Below are 26,849 nucleotides of genomic sequence, written 5' to 3' on the forward strand. Positions count from 1 at the left end.
TATGAGGTGATTATGCAAGAGAGACAAATGATCCCAAGGAGCAGGAAAGATGAGCCAGCAGACACAACACCCAGAGAGAGCCTACAGAGATACAGAGGTCATCACAGAATCGAGAGAGAGACAACCATCCACACACCAACCCCACAGGGAGGAAGGAGACTCCACAGAGATAGTTAGCTAGACAAGGACACAGGTGACAGGTAGACAGAGCTGAGTCACCCCCGGCAAGGTTGGGGAGACCAAACTATCTCAAAGACTACCTAACCAGCTGAGTCTGTGGTAAAGACGAGGCTCCAACTCAGCTATGTGCTAACAATCTCTGGTCAAAGGAACACAGTTGTGGGGATCCGGGTATCAATTATTTGTTTTTAAGGTATGTATTAAAATGTTTGTAAAACAGGGAAGATGTATCATGATCAGTGTAATTGGAGCCAGATAAGAAGAGCCCATGTTCCATGGAGGGGCTGTCATTGATGGGGTACTGGGGTACAGGACACAGGTAGAGTTAAGCTGGAAGCATCTAAGCCACATGGACAGAGAGTGTTCTGCTAGTTCCTCTGGTTTAGCTTAACCTGCATTCAGCTTCACTCTTTGCAGATGAAACAGAGTGGATGGTGGGTTGGGCAGAATGAGTAATGTGTAGGGATGGTAGAATGAGCCCTTTGGGGAGTCAGGATTTTTCCACTTCATTGTGGCCCGAGGATGAGGCATGTCACAGGTCTTCCCCTCGACCATCCATCCATTCTTCCCCTAATTTCTTTCACAAACACATGTAACAATGCTGGGCATGTGCCCAAGCCTTCCCCATGCACACACTTGCTGAGACTGGGGAGAGAGAGAAAAGGAAGTCACTAATTGTCCTTTGTGCCTTACTGTAAGGGGTTCCAAACTGATAGCTTCACAGGGTACCCATATATACTGGAATCGATCCTGTCTCAAGAGGTCCTGCCCATGCTGTACCTGTCTGCAGATAAATAGAGCACTGCACATTCCAGGACTGGTAATCCAGGTACCCCTTAATTCACTGTTAAAAAAGAATAATACAGTGCATATTCTGAAACTCAAAATGTATGCACATACCACTCATTTTCATCTTCTGTCCTTTATTTCCTCTGTTTTTAATAGAGAAACTTGCTGGAGAGAGTCATTTAGTGAGGCAGATACATGCATATCTGGAGTATATCCTAGAACTCATACATTCTTAATGCAAGATAACCGTCAACCTTTGCAGTTTCCCAAAAGCTCAGAATAGTATATGGTTCTGGGGAGAGAGTTCACTGAACATTTTGTTGTTTGTTAAAGGAAGGAGGGCTAAATAATCTGTTTTTTAAGATCAGATTTCTAAGTGTGTGAATCAGATTGGTATTGATTTAATCATGAAAGCCAAGACCAAACTCACTGACCTATTTAACAGAGAGAACAAAGGTTACTCTTGTGTGGTTATAGCCAGAAGTTATTTACACATGGAATAAATTATGACCTTTATTTTGATTGCCATACAAAAATATTAAATACTCACAAAGTGCTAAGAGGCTTAACTTGCTGGGGTCTCATACTACATGCAGAGTTTACTGCTTTAGGGAAGTTGGTTGAATTCCCAAATTCCCAAGGCAAGCAACTGGGTTTACTTTGAAGGTCAATAAATGTATAGACATGATAATTTCAGATACAAGATTCTGTCCTTCTAAGAAGTTTTTCTTATGAAATATTGGGACGAGCATTGGGGACATTATAGTGCAGTGGTGGGCAACCTGCGACCCATCAGGGTAATCTGATTGCGGGCTGCAAGACATTTTGCTGATGTTGACCGTCCACAGGGCCAGCCCCCATCAGCTCCCAGTGGCCACGGTTCGCCGTTCCCACCCAATGGGAGCTGCAGGAAGTGGTGGCCAGCACATCCCTGCGGCCCATCGCTTCCTGCAGCTCCCATTGGCTGGGAATGGCAAACTGCGGCCACTGGGAGCTGCGGGGGGCCATCCCTGCCAATGGTTAACATCAGCCAAAATGTCTCGCTGCCTGCAGATTACCCTGATGGGCCGTGTGCGGCCTGTGAGCCATAGTTTTCCCACCACTGTTATAGTGTCTTTCCATCATTGAGGTTTCAAAATAATAGTCTCCAGGTAGTAGCATACTTTATTAAGTCAAATTTTGTAAGGCGGTTTTGTGGCAAATTTTGTTATGTCAAAAGACAGTGTATGGAACCATGAATTCCTCTCCACCTGACAAAAACCCACAGGAGGCCTGTGATTCATTCTTAGGCCTCAGCCCAAAGGAAGTACAAGTAACACGCTTGTATGGGACTGTATCTCCTGTGGTGGTGTTTTACCACAAGGAGAGTCTTTCCTTCCCACTTGTGGATGCCTCTGACTTGTTTGTAAATGTAACCCTTTGCCAGGTGAAGCCAGCAGCAACAAGGGCTGGGTTCAGTATCTAGGGGTTCCTTTTCAACAATACAACAGAAAACCGGTTTGAGCCCCCACCCAGTGTCCTGGGACAATTACACACCACCCCCAGGTGCCTCTAAGAGGCAATACTTTTCCTCTTGAAAGCACAGAGTCTGAGTGTAGCAAAAACATTTAATAAAAGGAGGGAAGTAACTCGGCATTAATTTGGGAAAACACCACAACTAGGATTCATAAATACAAACCATGAGCAAAAGAGCCACCCCCAAGTAAGTTGGGCAGTGTCCTTTTCCCCTCAGGTTCTTAAGTGGAGCAACCCAAAAGCCCTTTAACGTGCCTGTCCCTTCTCTGCACCCCACTCACAGTTGCTGTCCTTGGCCAGTGCAGCCCCAAAGTCCAGAAGTTCATCTGCAGAGTTCACCTCCCACCTTGGGTTGAAGTGGGGGTAACAAGGCACCTTACACTCTACACTGCTCAGGCATTCGCTCGTCGCCCCGCTGGCCAATTGCTGCACCTCCCTGCTGGGCTCCAGTCTGGCCCTCTCTGCCAGCCACCCTGCTGGCCGCTTGTCACACCTCTCCACCAACCATCCAGCTGGCCACTTGCCAAGGTGTCTTCAGGGTCCACCACTTAACACAGCTCTCAGTGATTTCAGGAGCCTCACTGTTGGTGCACACTGGGCAGCCTCTTGAAATACAGATACTGTCCCAAAGTAGGTCTAATAGTTAGACCTAGGTATCAGTGATTTCAGCTCTGCAGCATGTAAAAAAGACTCTCAATTAAGTCTAAATTAGCTCTGCTATTATACCATGGAGGGCAGGTCAAATGGTGTCTAGGATGCTTAAACAGAGCCCACACCAGCAAATACAAGTACCTATCCCCACCTCTCTCTCACTCATTGGGCTTTGGAACCCATGTCCCCTGCCTAGTGTGTGCTGTTCAGTTGAGGGTGAATCCCTCCATTGTGGTATGTCAGGTACAGTTCTGCTGCCCTCGGTTCACACAGCAAAGATAATAACTCTTTATTACTCCTGCTCCAATAACAAGGAGACTGGGGATCCAACACCAGCCACAAGGGATCATTTGGACAAACAATCCCATCATGCTGAGCACCAAGACAGGGTGGGTGCAGGGATCAGCTCCTGAAGTCCTTTTCCACAGCTCACCACTAGATGTCAGGGAAGAGCTCATTCAGACTCTTACATAGGGTAGGGTCGTGTCCTGTGGTATCCTTCCAGCCAGTGACCTGTTTGAAACAGAGTAGCTCTATAGCTCTCCGCTTCCACTGCTTTTGCCTGTAACCATATGCCTTGTAACAAGGACAGTGCCGTAACAAAGAGCTTGAAGCGCAGGAACATATAGATATCTCCTAATATGAGCATGAGAACCATGTTCATTGCTTCCTGGGTCCCTTCCTTGAAAGGAGTCATTACCGCCCTGACTCATCATGATACCATTCACGGTATCTCTGACTACTCTAAAAGGTATCATTAAAGGAAAGTTTGTACATTCTGACATACTGACTCACTGATGCTATAGTATGTACTCGCCTATGGAGCACAGTAATTCGGCATAGCAGAGGAATGTGATATTTTCATTGGGTACCTCTATGTGATTGAGCTATAGCTCAGCTCTGATAGTACGACTGGTGAGAAGATTCAGTTTTACCTTACTGCAGCAAAGCAAACTCACTATGATGATTAAAGTAACCAAAAGGCTTAATGAGAACGAAACTTCCATAATCTGTTTGAAAGGTGAGCCTGAGAATTTTAAAGGAGCCCATGGGGTTGAATTTTGGGATTTGGGTGCCTAATTCCCTTAGGTGCCTTGGCAAAGTCAACCATTAAAGTTTACACAGAGGAATTTTGAATGAAAAAAGGAAACAGAGAATGGATTTTCCAAGGGAATTAAAGGTAAATTTGTGGATTTCACCTGTGCAATATGAACAATTTTCATACATGGTTATGAGAATCACCTTGATTTAAGCTATGAAGCAAGGAGTTTGAATCTTACTTATAAATAGTACTATTTTTAATATTACAATATATACAGTGGAGAGACACTTAGCTTCTGTAAGTTGTCACGGCTCCATTGAAGTTGCTAACTTACACCAGAAGAGGATCTGCCCCATTGTCTCCAAGGTTACTGGCTAAACACAGTGAGAATTAAATGAGCATGAGCTATTGTCTATGAGAGTTAATGTGATAATGCAAATCTTTTCTAGTTAGCTTGATTCTCTGTACTTATATCAGCAATACATGTATGGAGGGCCCAACCCCGAAACCTTTGCTCACATGGATAATCTAGAGCTTGTGGAGAATTTCCATCAAAACTGTTTTCAATGGAAAATTGGAATTTTGAACTAAATAAAAGTTTTCTATGGAAAGTGTCTACTTTCTGCAGAAAATTTCAACTTTTGGACAACTCCCCATCCCAAAAATCTGAAAACCAAAATATTTTTGGTTTTCTGACCAGCTGTATTATAGCCCCATTGATTCACTCTGACTGGTTGTATCAGTAAGGGCTAACAGCCAGTTCCTGGAGCCCTTACTCAATCGTTATTCAGGGAAAGCTCTTGTTAGAGATTGCAAGAGTACTGGTCAAAAACTGAGAACGAGATCTTTATCTGGAGTAACTAGGTATAGATCCAATGATGTTAATGGAGTTACACCACTTTAATCCAAGTAAAGATCTGGTTCTGAGTGAGGGCAATGGACTTTGTCTTGAAGTGTGTGAATAAGGTTTGTAGGATTGGGCAAATAGGGCTTCATTTTAAGAGGTCCTGTGCACCTGTAGCTGTCATTGACTTCACTTGGTACTGTGGGTACTTAGCACCTCTGAAAATAATGTGCCTGTGGTATAAGTACATCATTTTAGGTATTCAGAATAGGTTATTTTACTTTTTAAAGCTTTAATTTCCCTTCTCAACTATTAAAAATATATCCCCTTCTTTACAATTAAAAATAAAATAATTGAAGTGGAGGCCAAAGATTGGCTGAGTAAGGAGAGGAAGACTTATCTTCTTATGTTGTTGGCAGTGTTGTAGTTGTGTTGATTCCTAACTATGAGAGAGACAAGATGGGTGAGGTAATATCTTTTACTGAGCCAAGTTGGTTGGTGAAAGAGACAAACTTTCAAATTACACAGCTTGTCACAAAACTTGGTGCAATAAAAGATATTACCTCACCCACCTTGTCTCTATCTTCTTACAGCAATTGTCTCTCCAGAACAGAACAGAAGAGCATTGGCAAGGCGATGTAGGGTTGTTAACATTGCAAATGCTTGTGCTGTTCCTGTAATGGGCATGAGTGTGCACTATTGAAGGCAATAAGAGTTTTGCCATTTACTTCAGTAGGGGCCAGAGTGGGGTTTATCTGAATAAAAAGATGAGTTCAACCTACAAGGGTGACACAATAGCTCTTGTCCCATTAAAAAAAAGAAAGAAAATTGCCTATTTGTGTTTGATTTCATAATTAGATTTTCTTTTAGACTAACCATAGCCTGTGAAAAGTAGTTAACATTCATTATGGGGAATTAGGAGAATATTTCATTTTGTCAGAAACAAAAAAGCACCTTCCCCTTAAAAATATATAGGCAGCCATTCTCAGTGAAATCCTCTGTTAGGAAAAGTAACTGGAATGTGTTTATGTAGCTTTTATTGATCTTCTTCTGTCATAAACTTTATAATGTTTTGAGTCCATTATTTAATTTTATATATTATCTGCCTTAAAAGCTAAAGCTGTAAATAATAACATCCATTAAAATAGTGGGGTTCATTAGTTGAATGGATAAATCAATGACTAATTCTTACTTACCTTGTAAATACCATTCACTTAAACTTGGAAAGGAAAATTGGTTTTAACTGAACAATAGCTTTATTGCCAACAGCTTGATATAATTTTTTCTGTTGTTATTAGCTATACTTATATTCAAAAGTCTTTTATTTAAAATAAGATGCAATTATAAAACCAAGAAAAGCAACTGAATGCCTTTGCTAACTTGTGGTACTCACTATTACAGAACTGCAGGAAACCAAGACCTCTGAATATTACCATATATCCCACCACCCACTCGATTACAGGATATTATTAATGGATGAAGATCAGGACCGGATCTATGTGGGCAGCAAAGATCACATTTTGTCTTTGAATATTAATAATATAAGCCAGGACCCTCTGAGTGTAAGTTTAAAAGTACTTCCAGAACCCAATATCATTTTACTGCATGCCTTTTTTTTTTAAGGAAAAAAAATGTGTGTTTCATTAGACCAGCAGTAGGCAGAAGTCCAGATCCACACCTCATTGAACAGTTAGTACTTGTTTGATGTGTAATATGAGATGAACAAAACTTTCAAATGACTTAAAACACTTCATTCAACCTGTTTACTTGTTTTTGAGTCATCTGCGTGGTGGCTCAGTCTCACAAGGAACACCTTGTATGAGGTGACGGATGTAAAATTTCCTCTTGTCTCAAAGATTTGAGAGTATTCATAGCTGCAGCTTTAAAAGAACCCTGTAAGCAACATGAGGATATTTTTTTGTAACTGTCTCCTTTTTCAGGCTATGCGAGGAAAAAGACAAAGCTGTCTTTAATCTTAGACTAAGTTTGTTTTATTTTCCTACGATAAAGAAAATCCCGTAGCTGAAGCCTGTCCTCTGAACTTTTTTGCTTCTGTTTTATAATACCTCCCATTTTTGTATGGTAGGGGAGTGATCCATTCCTAGTTTCAGAGACATAACGCTAATCCTGTCTCCGTTGCAGTCCCTCTCCATGCTGTCCTCTCCTTTCAGTTATTGTAACACTGTTTGCTCTGGCCACCTCATGCATCTGCTCTCTATATTCCAGCATGTGCAAAATGTTCATGCCTTCTCCCTCAGCTGTATGGAAAATGCAGTGACATCATTCCAGTATTTGGAAGCCTCCAAAGGCTCCTGTTTTACTTCCAGAACCTGTTCAAATTCAGATTTCTGTAAAATATACTTAATAGATCTTGTCGCTCTGATAAAGAACATGTATCTTGTCTCCCTGATAAAGAACACATTTGATAATGTGGTCTTCAGTCTGGCAGAGAAAGGTATAACACAATCCAGTGGCTGGAAGTTGAAGCTAGATAAATTCAGACTGGAAAGAAGGTGTGAATTTTTAACAGTAAGATTTGGCATCACTGACAATTTTAAAATCAAGATTGGATTTTTTTTTTAAAAAAAAGCTCTGCTCTAGGAATAATTTTAGGGAAGTTCTGTGGCCTGTGCTATACAGGAGGTCACACTAGATGATCACAGTGGTCCATCTGGCTTTGGAATCTATGAATCTCATCTGGTCCTTTAGTCCAGCATCCATATTTTTTGCTGTACCACCACATAATTTATAATCTCCATTGGTACTAAAGCTTGTACTATCTGGAACAACCTTACTGTACCTCTCTGCCACACTGATTAAACCCCACTGCAAAACTCATGTGAAAACCTGTTTTCTTTCTTTCTTTTTCTGTGTATGTCAGTCTTCTCTCAAACTGCTATTATTTATTCTATGAAGTGTTTGGGTGGATGTGTAGCTGGATAGATAAATGATAGATGATATGCATGCAAGCAGTATGCTTTACAAAATAATGTTGCAATGCACTGTAATAGTAAAATGTAAACCAGAGTCAGGGTCTACTTACATATACCCATATATAGCAAAACAAAAATAAAAACAACCAAACAAAGGCAAAAAATATCCCCATACAGTTCTGACAGATCACATGACCAGCCAATATTAGGCTGCTCTAAACTGGAATCCATCCAATATCTGCAGGATTGCTACTTAATTTTTCTTTATAGTGCCTGCATTTTACTACTCTTCTGTCCCTGAGAGATCCTGTTCAACATGATCTCTTTTATGTTGCGATTCATTTGCTTAAATATCACTAAAACATCTATTGAAATAATATTTTTTAATATAGGAAAGATGCACAGAAATGAACCATCAGCTAAATACAGTTAGACTCAAATCTGTTATCACAATGCTCTTTTTATTGTTCTGATATTGCCAGTGGTATCTTGAGACAGAATTCTGATTTACTTTTCCTTATCAGGCTAACCCACCTATGAAGAGTATAGAGAGTGTTTCTCTAATGCTGCCTTTTCTGTTTCAAGATCAGAGTTAATGATGGATGAACTTTAAAAAAAATCAGAGTTTGAGTATGGTTTGGATAAACATTCAGAGCTTGAGGTGCTTATCTGAAAGTTATCTATACCTCCAGAGTCTGCTCAATTCAGCTGGAAATTTTAAGAGAACACATTTTCTCATGAGATATCCAGCACTTCTGCTTCTGATTCCAAAAAAGAAACACTGTAATAACAGCCTTTCTTGCTATATTTCAGCACTTCTGATTCCAGTCATGGACCATCCCTGGAAGTAGCATAAAGATATGCAACAGTTTTTATTAATAAAAAATATATCCTGTATTCAAATATTTCAGAACCTCAGAAAAGTTTTAGTCCTAAAGTTCTTTTGTTCAGTTCTACAGAACAGCAAAAGTTCAGAGGGGTTTGTAGTTGGTCCAGGTTGGTTAACTAATCCTTAACTGGAGTAGCAAACTTTAGGCCAGATAGTCAGCTAATATAAATCAGCTTGTCTCCATTGACTTCAAGGGAGCTACACTAATTTATTACATTTGAGGATCTGGCCCCTTATTTTCAGTGCTGCACCCTAAAATACAAAGCGCTCATTTACCATTGTGTTTATGTAAAAATAAACTTTTATAAAAGAATAAAAGCAACAGTCTTTCAGGACCCCTGTTTTAAACTGATGCATGCCTAATCCAGACTTGTGGGGAAAAGTAAAACTCTCTTTACTGTTTAAACTGGATTTCTGTCAGAAAAATATGTGGAGGAAATATTTTTCCCTAGCAAAAAAGGTATGAAATCTGTAAAAATATTGACTTTGTGAACTCAGAAATACCTTGAAGGAAACCTGTTAGCATAAACTAGGTGGGGTGATGAATGTTGTATATATTCAACTAAAATTATGTAGTTCCTTAAATTATTATTTCTTTCCAAATAGATTTTCTGGCCAGCATCAGCAATCAAAGTTGAAGAGTGCAAAATGGCTGGCAAAGATCCTACAGTAAGTTTTATACACACACACAATTAAATATTTGGCCATTGAGTCAGTGCACCTTGAGTGCAGCTGAAAGCAAGATGTAAGGGGTGTGGGCTTTTCTTTTTTAATACTCTCCAGGCCAAATGGTAAAGTGAAATTCTGGGAAATGAGAATATTTACACAGTATATGTCTTCATATTTTGTCTGGAAAAAATATGTACATTGCTCACTTTCAAAACTGGATTTATGATTTTTGTTTTGTTTTGTTTTTTGTTAGTGATGGATAGCATTAATAATGCTTGTTCCAAGTATCTCCTGGAAACTATATTGTAGACTGCTGAGCTAATGATAATGTCAGTGCCTGGACTAGCTCCCAGACAATATATAGTCTTTTCTATGGAAAGAATCTTTGCGAATGGGCAGTGGTTATTCTGCACATTCCAACAGCACACAGCGTTGGTCATTAAAAAACCCACTTTTATTAGTTCTCTAAAACAATGTTTTAGGCAAATATCTGAGAAATAGTAGTGCTTCCTTAAAACCTGTAAATTTGACACACACGATAACTATACGTGGGAAATGAAAACCAAAGATATGCTGTGTTAAACAGTTATACACTGAAGTTGGGTCTGTGCAGATCCTGATTTCAGTGTGAAGCTGTGTGTGGGTGTAGGTATCGACCTGCATTCCTCTCATTGCAAGACCAGATACTAAGGCCTGTATACATTTGCTTGTTTCACACACAGATAGAAAATTGGTATGGTCAAACAAATAGACAGCAACATTTGCTGTTCTCCCCAATTTTAACCAATGGGGAGATGCCACACCCCTTATTGAAATTATCCCAGTCTTCACTTACATCATCGCCTCAGACACAACTATTTTTCCATATAAGAGTTTAAGCACCAGAGTTACTAATGTGAACAAAGAAATTGTTTTTCCCCAGCACCAATCTTCAGGAGGCACTTGGTTGAATTCCGGTTTTATTGATGTTCTGATCCAGAGCTCAACAAAGTCAAGAGGAGACTTTCCATTACTTTTAATGGGCTTTGTATCATGCTTTCGTGCTGGTTTAAATACAGGATCACACCACTGATGTTCAGTAAAGTGGTCCTGGAGGTGGAGGTGCTGACTGGCAGGGCCGGTGGGCGGGAGGCGCTGTGAGCAGGTGAGGGGGGAAGAGCTGATGGGGGACTGCTGACGTATTACTGTGGCTCTTTGGCAATGTACATTGGTAAATTCTGGCTCCTTCTCAGGCTCAGGTTGGCCACCCCGATGTACACCATTGATAGTGAGCTCAAAATCCAGTAGATCCCAAAAAGCCAATGCATAATAACTAATTGATTGACAATGCAAAGAGCAAAATATGCAAATGCAAGCATACTTTACTTCAGGCAATGTCTAGAAAAGTGAGAAATCACTAATATTCAAAAATTAATGTCCCTCTTGGCGAAGGTTTATATAGTAAGTCCACAATTCAATAGGTATCAGCGCATATAGGATAGCACAAATACATTCTCTAGTCCCCTTCAGAATCTTAGCCATTATATTCCGTTCCTGTTGAATACCAGTAATGTTGGCTGAAAGTCAAAATTCCAATAGGTAGCACATTGTAATAACCATTATGGAAGGACGTGAATATCTGGGTTGGAATTATTATATCAGAGACATTTAGAAATTCTGGAAATATTTCTCAAGTGTAAGAAATCCGTGTTTACTACTGAAGAGATATGGAAAGCCAAAATGAGGCTTAGCTCAATCAGAATTCCCAGTCTCTTTTCTAGAGGCCATGGCTGTGTATCAAAATTTCCAAAGGAGGGAGAGAAATGATACCTTAGTCAATGTCTGGAACCAGCAACTGGTAGCTCCATTTTAATAGCATTTATATATTTTTGTGTGAATCTAAATAAGTCCTAATAATATGGTAGACATGGAGGAAAAATGAGACTGATTTTACAAATAGATTAGAATGTGTCAGATACATAGAAGTAAAACTCCAGTCCATGTCACTTGAAGTAATTTTGGTAAATGCTGAATAATACTGGATGTAAGAGAGAACCATGAAGGACACAAGATGAAAGGGGAACAGTAGAAATAGAGATGAGAGGGAAAAGCCTACACACTGTCAGCTAAATATGACAAAATCAATCAAGTGCAATTCTTGTCAAAGAAATTTAAGATTCCAAAGAATTCACCCTGATTTCATGATTATTGACGTTATTTGCAGTGGAAATACCCAGTAATACATGAGCTCATGACAAACCAGCATCAGCACTGACAAATTGATCATCTGCATTCCCAACCAAAGCTGTCTCTGTGCTATCATGTAACCTCAGACAAGTCAGACTTTAAAAGGAAAATAAAGTAACATAATAGCTAGAAAGGGCAAATAAGATACTAGAAAGATAAGTGTTGCTGAATCAAAGTTCTTCAGGTCCCAATGTTATTTTTTTTTAAGGATTTAAGTTACAATGCCCTGTTTTAATGGGATGGGGACTGTAAGAGAATCACCAGATTAATCATTTATAAAATCATACGGAGAATTCATTGGCACTACACTGGAGAATATTAGACATCAGCAAGGGATTGAAAGAACAATTTCAGAACTGGTTCCCTGACCTCATTCTGTGAGGCAAAATTAAAATCTCAGAAAATTAGCATTGAGCCAGATTGTGTAACTAGCCTGTTAATCACCACAGAGGAGAGTTGAGGACACAGTAAATGTTAAAACATAAGCTCACAATGCTCTCCATAAAAGAATGTCAGATTCCTCTAGCTATCTCCATACCCTGGCTGCAGATACTGTGGAAAGAAGACACAATGGTACTGGAGGGGCTTTATCCTTGGTAACAGTAGAGAACAAGCCTGTGTTACACTCAGGTACTATTCATCAACGCATAGTCTCCCTGTCTTACTCTCCGAGGAGCTTTTTTATATGATTACCCAACAAATAATCCTTTATGTAGAGCTGTTGCAGTAAAGCCCCCATTGACAGGAACAGACATGAAAGCAGCATTCTGCCTTCCTGGCATGAAGTTACATGGTGCATATGAGCCAATAGTGCGTCTTTGACTAGCTCCTTTCCTCCTCTTCACCCATAGCACAAGTAGACAACACTGAGATATTTCCTGTGCAGGACTGATTTTGACAGCACGACCGCACAGCAAAGCAGTTCTTGAGGCAGGCACAGCAGTGACTTATTAGATGTGGGGAAGCGGGAGGATGTAGGGACAGCTCTCAGCTTTAGGAAAATTGTCTATTTTGATAAGGCTACCATAATAACTCATTTAATGCACCAAGAGTTAAATCTCCTTGCTGTTTGCTTCACAGCATTCCTAATGGGGAAGCTTTTATTTCCACCAACACAGAGCTCCTGACAGTTATATAACCACTTTTTGGGTGCCTTTATAAACAGGTGTCATAGCAGAGTGCCATTATATATAGGACTGAAAACGTGAACGTCTTCAAATATAAATAAAATGTGCAGCCTGTTGAGCAAGGATTAGCTCCAATGATTAGCAAGGGAGTGATTGATTGGCCTAGGTTCCAACCCTGGACTCTTTATACACACCCAAATCTCAGTAACTTCAAGGAATGTTACCCGGTTGAATACGAGGGCAGAACTGGGATATTGATAACTAAAAATATGGAAAAGAAACATCTGGGTACATGACCTAATCTAAAGTGCAGCAGCAGCAGCTGATCAGTGTCAAAAAAGGGGGAATGAAAGAAAAGGGATGATAGGAGGAGAATGGGAGAGAATGCAGAGCAAGGCTGATTTTACGTGTACATTTGCTGTATGTATGCCACTTAGAAATCGTTAAAACAGGTTTTCAATATGGGGCAACATTTTACATCCATTGGGGATTTGCTTATGTTATGAGCTTCTCAGGCTCTTATTATTTTGGAGGGAAGTTGTCTAGACAAGTAATACAGGCTGTTGTTTTCCAATGACTTCTGAACTAGTGGTGTTTAACATCAGTAACTGGGAAAAGGAATGACCTATTTGCAGAGACTTCCTTGAGGGCACTGCAGATTAAGAACAAAAGCCTGCTCTCCCTCGGGGGCCTGATTCTCCCTTTGCAGGGTATGGGTAACTCCCATTGAAGTAAATGAGAATTACTCCTGGCCTGATATGCTGCGGTTCTCTGAGCAAAAAGAGCAGGCTATAGAGAAGCTGAACATGGAGAGTCCTCCATTTCTGCATACTTCATGCTGGCCCATCCATGGCAATCCAGAGATCAGAACAGGCTGGAAGAAAGGGCACAGACATGGCTTGTAGGTCTATGTCTATATAGCCCCACTGGCCAAAACTCCCTGTGGATGGGAAGTGAAGTAGCCATAGCTTTTCAGATGAGAACAAGAGTCCCTTCTCCAGCCCCCAACACTTGCACAAAGCCTGTTGACTGAAGGTTTTGGACAGGGGTCATGGATCTGGCTCTATACAAGGAATGAGAAAGGAAGCAAGGGAGTTTGTCCTAATTAATGAGACTGATTGTAACAGAACATATTGTAATAAATAAGTTGACAAGGATAGCATTAAAATGATCAGCTGTTCCTATTCCTTGGTGTTTCCCAACATTCAATAAGCATATTTATTAAGTCTTTTTCTTTCTCTACAGCATGGCTGTGGAAATTATGTACGTGTGATACAGACCTTCAATCGCACCCATTTGTACGTCTGTGGGAGTGGAGCATTCAGTCCAGTATGCACATACCTCAACAGAGGGCGCAGGTCTGAGGTAAGTGTTTTCATTCATTGTTCCCATGCTCCTGTAGTGGATATTTTTAGTGCTGGGCAAATACACTTATCCAAAGAGGATGAGTCTGGAAACTGGGCTTGGAGATCTCATGAGGTTACTTTGTCCAGTCAGGCTACAAATAGCACAAGGACAGCCATTCTCCTGGTTTTCTGATACTTCTGTTTCCAGTCCCAGCTGCTACCAGAGAGCATGGCATGCATAAAAATAGAAAATGGTTTGATAGCATTAGCCTCACTTCAGACTTTGGGTCAGAAAAAGCTCACTTCAGACTTTGGGCTAAGGTTTGGCTACTTTTCATTTTATCTGAACTGGTTCATTCATTCCTAATTCATTGTCCAAAACTGGGAGAAATCTTTGGAAATAAATAACAGTAGAAGAAAACTCAATAAGGTCCTTCACTTATTCCCCAGTCCTGCAAGCATTTATCCATGGGAGTAGTGTTGTTAAGTTCAATAGGACTACTCCTGTAGGCCAAGTACTCATAGGTGTCAGTGTTTGCAGGAGGAGGACCTACAATCCTGAACGTCTAATCTCTATTTGGGTAGAACTCCCCATGAAGCCTCATTGACAAGAAAAGTTGTGCCTGAATAGATGCTGCAAGGTTGGGTCATCGATTATTAGGGTGAGGGCCTCAGTTGGTGTAAATCTGCTTATTTCCATTGATGGCTCCAATTGAGGTATGCTGATTTAATTCCTAAGAACCACTGAAGCAACTTAGTTTACATATGGTAACAGAGAATTCAACAATTAAAGGGTTAAGTATCACAGTAACTTTCTAAAGTCTTCTTGTGACAAGTCTAATTGTTCTGTAAAGTTTACCACCCATCTACCATTTTTAAAAGATTCCCCTCCACACACCTGTGGGGTTTTTTTTCCCTTCCAGGCAGCACAATTTGTGCTACTAAGTAGTACATGTCCTCCTACATTTTAAATCATAAAACATTTTTTCCTTCCCACATACTGCACTGTCATGGAATAATAGCTAGCCAAAGCGCTTCTTGTAAAGAGCAGCCTCTTAGTACATTACCTGAGTCAGTTTGCCTGGTTTCATTTCATTGTATTGGCTAAACATGTAAAAGCCCAGATTATTTTCCAGACAATCATGAAGTCTGCATTTTCCAGACTTCATGATTTGAAAATGAAATTTTTGTTTCTATACAAATGTAGTAAGCAATAAATGGAGTAGGGAGAAGGAAAAAGGAAAGTTCTTATCTGAGTCCTGGCACTTTGGTAGAGTTTGGGTCAGACTGACTCTTACAGGCACAGGAAGGAGCAGTATGTCTTGCTGCACATGGAGAAACAGCTGTGCTGCAGGGGAAGGGCAGACACTGCTAGTTGAGTTCTGCCAGGGGAAGGCAGCTGTAAATGTCTGCTTCTGCTTCTATAGAAGTCCATGTGGTTTGACCACTGATTTCAAAGGGAGAGGACTGGGTTCGAAATTCTCAACCCTCAAGTACAGACTATGGAGGGGCTACAAATCAGTGCATCTCCTGGAAGACCTTGCCCCATCCTTCCATGGAATAGTCCCAAGCAATTTGGGGGCGCATTGGCTGGCTCCAGGCCCCCAAGTAGACTCTGCAGACTGAATCACTGTACTTCCACTCCTAGAAGACTGCCTGCCATTGGGGCTTAGGAGCCTGAGTTCAACAGCACAGAACCGCTGGGAATGAATCTCTGGAATGAATGGATCTCTCTACAGTAGAAATCTACTCTTCTGCTCTCAACTAGTTAGGAACTCTCAGTCGTACCATCTGGTGACATTCATTCTAATTTAATTTTATCAGGAAATTTAATTTTAAAATTGAAAGTGATCCCATCTGTAGAATAATCAATATGATATCTTTTAAAACGTATGTAGCAGTTATACCAAGCACTACAGAAATATTGAATCTGATGATTTCTTTGTTGTCAGAAATGTGATTTCACTTTAAATAACACATGAGGCTTCAAGATGATGCAAGATGTTAAAATTCTGAAGTTAAAAATACAGATACACGTCTTGGAGAGTAGAGTTGGCTTCACTTAGCTTGTCTCTGTAGCTGCATGCCTATGAACTATTGATTAAATAAACTGCTGTCTCAGACGTCTGGAGTCTGTCAGACACTTGACTAGGCATTGCACTCTCATTGCTGGTACTGTACAGGCCAACAATAGCAAAGCACTTTAAAGAGTACAGATTTAAATTCAAGTATTTCCCTTTGCAAATGCCTAATTAGGAGAGCTGAGTGAAAAATTATGTCGTGCTGATGGGACTACTGAGAAGTTGTGTTTCCTTTGCTTTTGCAAAAACCATGATTTCACTTCAAATTTGTCACTATTTTCCACAAACAAATGGTTGTTTTTGCAGGTGTAAAATTGCTATTTTAAACAGGCACATCTATTTCTGCTGCAAACGCTCCCTGGAAACCATAAAACACCACCCAGCATGACAGCACCATAGCCTAGCACTCATAGGAGCCAGGTCTCAGGTTTTGGTTAGTACATGATTGCAAAAAGAGGGCACCGTGTTCCCAGCTAGCGAGCCCTCACTGGGGAGGCAGTGTTTGGCCATCTCTGGTTAAATTGTATTTCCCTGTCGCAGTTTATGAAAACACTTCTTTGCTTCCCTTTCTCATCCTGTGCCTTGATACACTGGCCAAAGGAAAATGTTCTTCGCAAAGCTGAATGCCCCTCTTGCTATCATAAAATGTAGACTTGTGTTAAACTCTCCCTGCAAGAACAGGTGAGGAAAAGGCTAATCATTTGCAGAATGTGATTACTGTGAACTTAACCAAGTGTTATTCTAAAATCAGAGTGGGTGCAAGTAGAAGCAAATGTTATGGCTGTGTGGATTTATGATGGGCTAAGAAAAAATAACTTAACACGTTTGAAAAATATATGTGTTCCTGGGGCTTCTGGCAAATTGCCAGTGCAATGGTTGGGCATTTTGGAGTAGTGTACAGTAAGCATAAAATAGTAATATACATTAGTATCAAACTACATATTCATTAAGAAAACCGAGAACATAGACAGACTTATACTTAGATTTGAAACTTTGTTTACAAGATCTGTCTAATGACTATAGTGATGGGATACATAGATAAGATTCCATAGCATTAGATGAGATAGATAGATAGATAGATAGATAGATAGATAGATAGATAGATAGATAGATAGATAGATAGATAGATAGTAATGGAATTTGGGAACTTGCAGCTTTTAGTGAACATTTAAACTCTGTCTCAAGTTAGTAGAGACCAAATTTATTAGCCTCAGATGGTTGTTTAGTAGCCTGTGTGGCATCGAGGTGCCATCATGCTTGGTCTTATTAGGGAAGGAGTAAGTAAGGAGTTGGTGCTCTTGTCAAGCTGTCTTACAATGGATCAACAGCATGAGTACCAACTTCAGGGCAGACTGTTAAGAAGCAGGGTATCAACCCCATATTGGTTGTGAGTTCTATACTTAGATTTTGCCAACACATTATCAAGTGTGAACTCATCAGTCACTATATTAGCTTGAACATAGAGTCACAGATAGTCCCCTTGGATACTCTGATTTATCTTGCCACCCAGATAAGCTTACCTTTGGGATAGACAGTCACTTACACCAAAGATCACAGCAATATTCCACTCTGTATGCATCCGAAGAAGTGGGCTGTAGTCCACGAAAGCTTATGCTCTAATAAATTTGTTAGTCTCTAAGGTGCCACAAGTACTCCTGTTCTTTTTAGCAATATTCTGGTTACTCCCAGTCCCAAAGGACCAGTCACTTACCCCGGGTCAATTGCACCTTAGATCTCACACCAAAGACAACACTGGTAGCCAATCCTATAATAAACTATCTAAAGATTTATTAACTAGGAAAAAAATAAAAGAGTTATTTACAAAGTTAAAGCAGGTAAACACATACACACACAAAAGAATTCCTGTCTTAAGGGCAATAGAAGCTTCTATGTCTTTTAGGGCTAACCCAGGCAAAGCACTGGGGATCTTTTGTATATACTTAGTAATCCTTGCCACTCAGAGACTAAGCAGCATAAAAAAATACCATTTTTCCTTCTTAGGTCTTTTTATCCCTTCCCCACTTCTCTTTGAGTTGCAAATTCAGCCACTGGGAGGAATTCAGTTGTATGTCTCTTCCTAGCAGGTGGGGGAGCAATCAACAAAGTCTTTTGTCCTCTGATGTTCCTCAATGGTTTGTCTGGTGTCTATGGGCCTTCTTTTGTTGGGCAACTGTTGTGCTGCTTCCTCCCTCCCCATGCTGCAGGAACACGGAGTGTGCTCCTGTTGGGAGCCACTGCCTCCTTGTGTGTGTCTAATGTGCCCCTCCAAAAGCGGTCAAATTAAAATTCCTGCTCACGCCCCTGCAGAGCAAACACTTGAATGTTACCTTATAAGATGGGATACAGATGGTATAAGTGAGATTATGGAATGCTTGTAAATTGCTGCCTGTGTTAAAGTCTGAACACTAAATACATTTTTATAACTCTAATACATATTTAACAGTACTCACACACAGGTGAGCCAGACTGGTTCCAGCTATGTATTTGTCAGTGTTCAGCTGAGACCCAGGGGCCTTGGCACGAGCTGGCACCTGGTCTGCCAGCGTCACATGACTCATTCCAGTTTCTACTGGATTGGCATCCACATCACAAAAACTTCATTCTGATTGGCTTTCTTATGAGTATTTGTGAATTACCTGTTTCTGGTTGGGACAGAAATAGCCTAAAATCCGAATTGGCCCTGTCAACACTGGTCCTCCACTTGTGAGGTAACTCCCTTCTCTTCATGTGTCATCATATAATGCCTGCATCTGTAATTTTCACTCCATGCATCTGAAGAAGTGAGGTTTTTACCCATGAAAGCTTATGCCCAGATAAATCTGTTAGTCTTTAAGGTGCCACCGGACTCCTTGTTGTTTTTGTGGATACAGACTAACAAGGCTACCCCCCTGATATTTAAAATCCTTTCTTATCCTTGCAATTCTTTTTCTGGTACTGGCTGGAGTCAGTAAATTAAGAGGGACACCAAGATGGGGTGGGAAAGCAAGTTAACCAAAGATTGCTTCTGTTCAAGGAACAAGTAAAGGTCCAGATTGCTTCTTCTTAACCTAAACACCTCACCCATTTTTGAATTGTAGTGTTGTGCATGACCTATACCATCTAAACAAGATTGCTCAATCTTCTAACAGGAGCAAGAGAACTAGTCCTACACTTGCTTTTGTTATCTATAAGGCACCTACCACCATAGTGTCTGAGCAATGAGTGTAGTCCAAAAGACAAGGCTCTGAAGAAAATGTGTGTGCTTTAGGAATTATTTTGGAGTAAGGAGTAAGGAGACAGGCCCAGATTTTTAAAGCTGCTTAGGTGTCATTGCACTCTGTGTTGCAATGCCTAACTGATTTAGGAGCCTAAGTCTCATTTTCAAAAGAGATTTAGTCGCTTAGAAGTCTAAATGCCATTGTCTGTTGATGGAGTTTAGATTCTTAAGTGCCTAAATCCCTTTTGAAAATGAGATTTAGATTTCTAAATCAGTTAGGCATTGCGACACTGAGCACAGCAACATCTGAACAGGTGTAAAAATCTAACCCTTATGATTTATAATATGACAAGCTGACAATTGAAAAGAGAGGCTTGCATTCTTGTGTATTATTACTAAAGTAGTTTATTGCAAGTGCTTTAGGCTAGGCCCCTGGTATAAATACCACCATGAATTCATCAAGTAATTCACAGGTAATTTCAGGACTATAGAAAAAATGTCTGCAGATGTTATTGCTGACATATAAGAGTGTATTGCATTTGTAATTACAGTGAAAATAATTGGGTACAAGTGAGAAGATAATGAAAACTCAGCATAAGACAGTGTTATTGTAAGTAGTAAAGCAAAAACCCACACCAGTGCTGACTATTCTTATTGTCGATAACAACACAGGAAAAAAGGCTCCTCTGACTTTATTTTCATTTTCTAAGATTTCTAAACATCAGCAGTGACATGCATGTCTATATTACAGGAGCAAGTCTTCATGATCGACTCCAAGTGTGAATCGGGGAAGGGGCGCTGCTCTTTCAACCCTAATGTGAACACAGTATCTGTTATGATCAGTAAGTAAAATAACCAAAGATCCTGGAGGCTTAAATCATTATTACTGAGCCGAGTGTGAAATGATGGGGTGTCATAAACAAATGGAGCACAGGGCACAGCCCGTGAAAAGGAAACCATTGTGTTCATACTGCTTGTCAGACGTCTTTTGAAGGTCTGCATGGAGCTAAGCATGGATGTGTGAAGGAAATGCAGAAGGAAGCAGCAACGAGGGAGGGAGGAATAGAGAGCAAGAGATTGTCCCCTTTTCATCTTTCACATTTTCCCAGGGTTAGCTACAACTTTTAAACATCTTGACCATTTTTTTTTAATGTTTAAACACTTTTTGACTTCATTCATCATGGCCAGTTCTTGTGTCTCATTGCCATGTAGTTAGGGAAGCAAAACCTGCTGGAGTCTTTCGAGTTATTCTGCATTTCATATTTGTTGTCTCTGCTATTGAGGCCACCAGCTACTGCCAGGCTCTTTGCTCTGCAGCAGGCGTTTTTACCTACCCCTCTCTCATCCCCACTGTATCACTGACTATAAATTTAGCAACTCACTTCCATATGAAATGGCAGAGAGTGTGACAGCTGGTTCCCTTGACATCTCACTGTAGGTTGTCTGGCAGAGTGTTCAGTGAGAGTGAAACCTTGGCACACAGGGCAAGCACAATGCCTGTGCTCCACTTCAGTGCCACCTAAGCTCTTTGTTGAGATTTAAGTGGGGTTTAGGCCTGGTGTAGCCCTTCAGGGGTGAATTTCACCTTGAAAGAGAACAAAAGGACAGCTCACAAATTCCACCTGGAGAAAACAACATATCCTCACTTCAACGTGCCTGATCTCCAATGGTCTGTGGGCTGGAAAAAAAGCCAGCATATTAAGGGCCAGATTTTCCCTTTCTTTGACTTGCACCTATGCCAGTGCAAAGTGGGTGTAAAACACTACAGGCCTAATTCTGGTTTACACTAAGACCATTTTACACTCTGGTGGCATTATAAAGAGCCTTCAAGTGGATGCAAATGTGTATGGCCTTAATGCAAAAGGAGAATCAGGCCCTATCACTTTGATTTAGCAGCGTTTTATCCTCAGTTGCACTGGCTTTGCATTAGTGAAAAAGATTACAGCAGGCACAGGGAAAGGGGTCATCAGACCCTCAGATTTCCCAGATTGCAGCAAGATATGCTATAGCCATAACTCTGAGTTAGTCAGTCCATAATGAACTCCTCACTGGCTTTCACAGCAAGGAATGAAAAGAATTTACTTTGGATGGCAGGGCTTAGGTGATTAATTTAAACGTTGCCCTGAATTCATTAAGCATGCTCAATCGATGGTTTTGTTTGCCCTCTCCTTAGTCACCGTCTGCAGTACATTCTTAGGACTATGCTAGCAGCCGGGCTGGAGCAGCAGCTGCCTGCACAGACAATGCTACAACCACTTGAGCCACATGTGCTCTTGAATGTGCAATGTAGACATACATTTTGCCATTTAGATTTGCAGTGTGTTCAGAGACTACTGATACCAAAGCCTTGGATTTTGAATCTGTATCTAATCCCTGATCTCTGAGGGCCCATCTGTGCTGCCCCGCAGTTTTGATCGTAGGGGTGCGAATAACAACGCACACCAAAGTGCTATGCTGTAACTCCCCTGTGTGGCGCTATGGGTGTGAACTAATAGGTTCCTAGTTGGTATTAATGTCGGACTACATAAATGCGAACTGGGAGTCTTTGAGTTGGTGCCTGCAGAATCCACACGGGGGAGTTCCAGGACAGCACTTTGGTGTGCACTGCTATTCACACCTAGGATAGACATAACCTAAATTAGCAACCCAAACATAGTATGTTTTTAGCCAAGGGAAAGAGCAGGAGTTGCACAGATTTCTCAAACTTACTTAGGAATTTGTTAAACAAAGAGACAGGTTTCAGGGTAGCAGCCGTGTTAGTCTGTATCCTCAAAAAGAACAGGAGTACTTGTGGCACCTTAGAGACTAACAAATTTATTAGAGCATAAGCTTTCGTGGGCTACAACCCACTTCTTCGGATGCATATATGAAGAAGTGGGTTGTAGCCCACGAAAGCTTATGCTCTAATAAATTTGTTAGTCTCTAAGGTGACACAAGTACTCCTGTTCTTTTTAAACAAAGAGAAGAATTCTGTTGACCTCTGTGTACAGTATGTTGAGTTTCGTAGCTACTGCACACAATATAGCAAGACATTTAGCCCTGAGTTTTCACAGTACTACCATGTGGTGTCTTAGCCATTCAGCTCCCATTGGAATCAATGAGAGGTACACAGTGGAAGTGCCGGGCATTCAACTGAAAGAGTAGGGCTCCAGGGACAGGTCCTTTGTCCTCTCCTCAAAACTCTATCAAAGACAAGGAACTGAACAGAATCATCTCAGCATCTTACCTTCAAAAATATAAAGTTCCAAGGCCGCCTGGCATGGTAGGGAGCAGAGATGCGAGCAGAAGGGGATTCCAATCTGCATGGAAGAAGGGAAAGTGTCACTTCTCTAGCATGATATTCTACCTCTTTAAATGATTGGCTGCATTTCCAGCTTACCTCATCAATGATCTGTGTGCAGCATGTAAAGGAATTTAATCAAAGTCAGTTATAGCCGAGTCCACTCATAAACGCCAATTGTGCTTTTCACATTCTTAAATGAGTTACTGCCATCAAAGAATAGAGACTTTCTTTTTTCATCCTGGGGTTTATGAATGCCCACTAAAGTCTTCTTTTCTACGATACTGTACACACAGTAGGACAAAGGCTTGTCTCCTTTGGACACATGGGAGTTTTCTTCATTTTAGTAGAAGTTACTTTATCTGCTTTAATCTCCCAGTTATGTGACTGAGCAGGCCCAATATCTAGTTAATCGCCAAAGCAATATTTCTCCGTATCCAGTTTATTGCACCCAATGCAGCATGTCTGATTACCTGCCCTATGGGCAGGTGGCATATGTGTGCATTCGGTGCAAGGAGCTCCTTGCCCTCAGAGACGGTGTACAGAGACCGTGAATTATTTGGATTACACAATGTACAGTGCTCACACTTTAAAAAGTTTCTTCTTTTTTAAAAGATTCAACCAATTGGAGAACTGTACTACTACTAAGGGAGGAGTAGAGAGCTTGTGTAACTAGGAAATCAAAGACAGAGCTGGGAATTGAACCCAGAGTTCCTGGTTAAGTGCCTTAATCACAAGACCTTCTTTCCTCCCTCCTCTTCAACTGACGAATGCCGCTGGAACTAGTAAAGTATAATGACATAATCGTTTTATAGTGTGGTCCCTGTTTTGTGTCCATTTCTGGCATCGCCTTCCACCTATGCAACACAGAACACAAGCTTGAAATACAACAGGAAAAGTGAATGGCCCCATAGAGGAAAACACCACATGACAAACAAATTAGAAGGTAGGAGAAATTCACCATTCTACAAAAACGCTTTAGAAGCAAAGCTATGAAAAATGTATCTTTGGGCAGGCAAGGAATAATTAACATGCACACCCCCTTTCTTTCCGCAACCAATGCTCCGAGGTATTTACAAGAGCAGACCTACATCACTTCAGCAATTCCCCCAGTAACAAAGAGAAACAGTGTGAATTGGTTACCCTGCAAAGACAAACTGTTGTGCGGAATTTAAGCATTAAACCAAAAGGAAGTGGAGCTGACAGATATCATTTGATACCTGATTAGACTAGTAGGCTCTAGGAATGCTTAAGACATAACTAATAAAGCTGGTATGCAATAGGATTAAGAATTCCATAGCCCCATTCCAGCCTTTCTATTTTTTTCCAGGAATGAACGTGAGAGCTCTGTGAGAACCATAGGCATGATCCATTGCAGGCAATCTATTTAACAAGAGGAATAAGACACCAGATGGTTCTGGGGGAAATCACGTTGATGTAGAGATTCATAATAAGTCGCTATTGATCTAACAGCACTACATAGAGATATAAATAGTGGAACAAATCACATTGTGTAAACTCCTCTCTACTCTCCTTGTTGTTACCCCCGCGCAATGGATTCCCTCATACATTGAACCTCAGCTAAAGGAAAGACATGTAGGCGACACAATGCCTGCACTACCTACTGTCTAATCAGTAGGGATCTGGTTCATGACCTAGCAAGCAATGAAAAAAAAAAAACCCACCAGAGTTTTCATCTCTCAAAGGTGAACGGGTATTTCTTATTGTTGAACAAACAAAAAATTAAAAGAAGCCTCAATTGCTTCAATATTTGTGGCTCTTGCCAGCTTGACCACACACACTCATGGCAGCCCTGTCATTTGGGTGAAAACATTGAAGAACCTAGCTGTCTGGGAGTTCGTTCCACGCTGCTCCCAGCATGGAAGTTAAAAATTATTTTAGCTACTGTGTTGAACTCTGGGGTTGCCTTGCCATTAGCCAGTGGAAATATACATATATATATATATACACTGACATATAGGCTGAATTTTCAGAGTCCTGCGCAGGGAATTTAGGTACCTAATCCTATTAAAGTAAACTAGAGTTGCATGTCTAATTTCCTTCACACTACATTGAAATTTACTCTGACTCTAGTATATAATACAGGTATTTGTTGCTTCACTTTAAACTGAGCCAGGTTCATAGCTTCCTCATCCAGTTTCTGCAATACAGAATCGTGCTTGAGTCTGAAGTCAGCCTTGAAAACAGTAGCAACTCCGTTGACTTCAATTGGAGCTATGCCAATTTCCACTTGCAAATACTGGCCCAGTATTTTTGGCTACTTTCATAACATAGAAGCTTTTTCAAGTACTTTTAAAAAAAATTGAATTTGATTCCTTTTTATACTATTACCCTGTCTGTGCATTGATGTTTAACAATGTAAGTTCAGTCACTAAGCTGTATTTCAAATGAAAGGTTCACTACACATGTGGTTAGCTGCTATATTTAATCATGCAGTTCCCTAAAGTTCTTAGCAACATCTGATGCTTCCTCCTTAGGCTAGATGATTGCTCCATGATTCAGAGGAAACTCCTCTCCCACCGGACTGATATTTCTATGTGGTGACTGCTATGCAAATAAAGAACTGGCATTGTCTGAAACAAAAATAGGTCACTAGAAATGGATTTCCCAAAAAGCCAAGATAGACACATTCATGTTTTTCCCCCCTTTTCCTTTTCTACCTTTCTATAGACGAAGAGCTGTTTTCAGGAATGTACATAGATTTCATGGGGACCGATGCAGCAATTTTTCGCAGTTTAACCAAACGGAATGCAGTGAGAACTGACCAACACAATTCTAAGTGGTTGAGTGGTAAGACTATTGCTTCATTAAAGCTTTTGATATGTGACTAAGAGAATGGTTGTTTTCAACAAAGAGTTCTTTATTTCCCATTCTAAAATGAATCTACTAAGGGAAAATGTGGGCAAGAAATAGGAATAAAAACATACCACAGACAATGCACTCTGTATGATGAATAGGAATTCTACACAACATGGGAATTGCCATACTGGAGGAGACCCCTGGTTCATCTACTCCAGTACGCTGTGCCTGAAGTGGCTAAAACTAGCTACTGCGGAGGAAAGGGCCTGTTATAGACAGATGTGGGATAATCTGCCTCCCAGGGAAGTTTCTTCTTAACCCCTAATTATTTGAGATCGTCTGATATAGGAAAATTTGATTCTAATTATTTACATTTAATTTTCAACTGTAGTATATTTAAATAACTGATTAACTATGTGATTGTCATAAAATGGCACAATGAGGAAAAGTCACCTCTGTGCAATGGTGAGGTACAAGGGGTTAAATCCTGGCTTCATTGAAATCAGTGGGAAAACTCCCACTGACTTCAGTGGGGCCAGGATCCCACCCATGTCTTATACGCTAGGCTTTATTTTATTCTTAAAACAGCCACACTTTATGCCCGTGCTTAATTTTAAGCAAATAAATAGTCCCATTGATTTCACTGTGTTAAAGTTAATCATATGCAATAGGTTTTGTGCTGGCCCTCTGCAAAGTGGTGGATTTCACCCAATAGGAATAGGCCAAATTTATCATTCTGATTTGAAGATTTGCATTTATTGCTGCCAAGCCTGCTGAGGTACATTGATGGAAACCAATCCGGTCTTTCTACCTCATGCAATTTTACAGGGCAAATCCTAACACGTCTATTCTTTTTATTCATAATTAATGTGATAGCACGTGGTATAATACTAACTTGCACTTTTTGTAACAGAATAAATGAAATATGTCAAAAGAGGGAAACTCTATCTGTTTTCTAAAATTTGCCTTTAGTTGTCTTCATTCTCTTAAGCTTGCCTACTCTCCTCAAACTATCTTAGAAAATGGACTGCACAGAAAATGCTTCATTGCTAGAAAACGTACATAATGCAGTTGCTTGGAAAAGGTGACTGACACACACAATGTATTTCCATGTTCCTCCTGAGCTAGCATCATGAAATGTGACATATTCATTGATAATGGGTTGAAGAGTACAGAAGATATCCAAAATTGAAAATGTGACCTTTCCATCAGAGGTCACCAAAAAGTCAAAAGTGGTTTGTATTGGATATCAACCAATCAA

At 40.5% G+C, this 26,849-nt stretch overlaps 1 protein-coding gene across 6 annotated transcripts in view; it reads left to right on the top strand.

Annotated features, from left to right (window-relative positions):
- The window catches only part of SEMA3C (semaphorin 3C), a 161,154-nt gene that overhangs the window by 87,055 nt on the left and 47,250 nt on the right, over positions 1-26,849 (top strand). For 5 of the 6 annotated variants that reach the window (XR_010589812.1, XM_005296965.5, XM_065554556.1 and 2 more), the window contains 5 exons: positions 6,423-6,583; positions 9,450-9,512; positions 14,111-14,230; positions 20,240-20,330; positions 25,460-25,579. Coding sequence is in view for 5 of the 6 variants with exons in the window: in XM_005296965.5 (XP_005297022.2) it covers positions 6,423-6,583; positions 9,450-9,512; positions 14,111-14,230; positions 20,240-20,330; positions 25,460-25,579 (555 nt within the window). In the remaining variant the exon portion in view is untranslated. Of the gene's footprint in view, positions 1-879; positions 1,010-6,422; positions 6,584-9,449; positions 9,513-14,110; positions 14,231-20,239; positions 20,331-25,459; positions 25,580-26,849 lie in introns of those variants that run through there. The other variant, XM_024114818.3, reaches the window with a different exon arrangement.

The sequence above is a fragment of the Chrysemys picta genome, chromosome 1, assembly GCF_011386835.1.
Source record: "Chrysemys picta bellii isolate R12L10 chromosome 1, ASM1138683v2, whole genome shotgun sequence".
NCBI lineage: Eukaryota > Metazoa > Chordata > Testudines > Emydidae > Chrysemys > Chrysemys picta.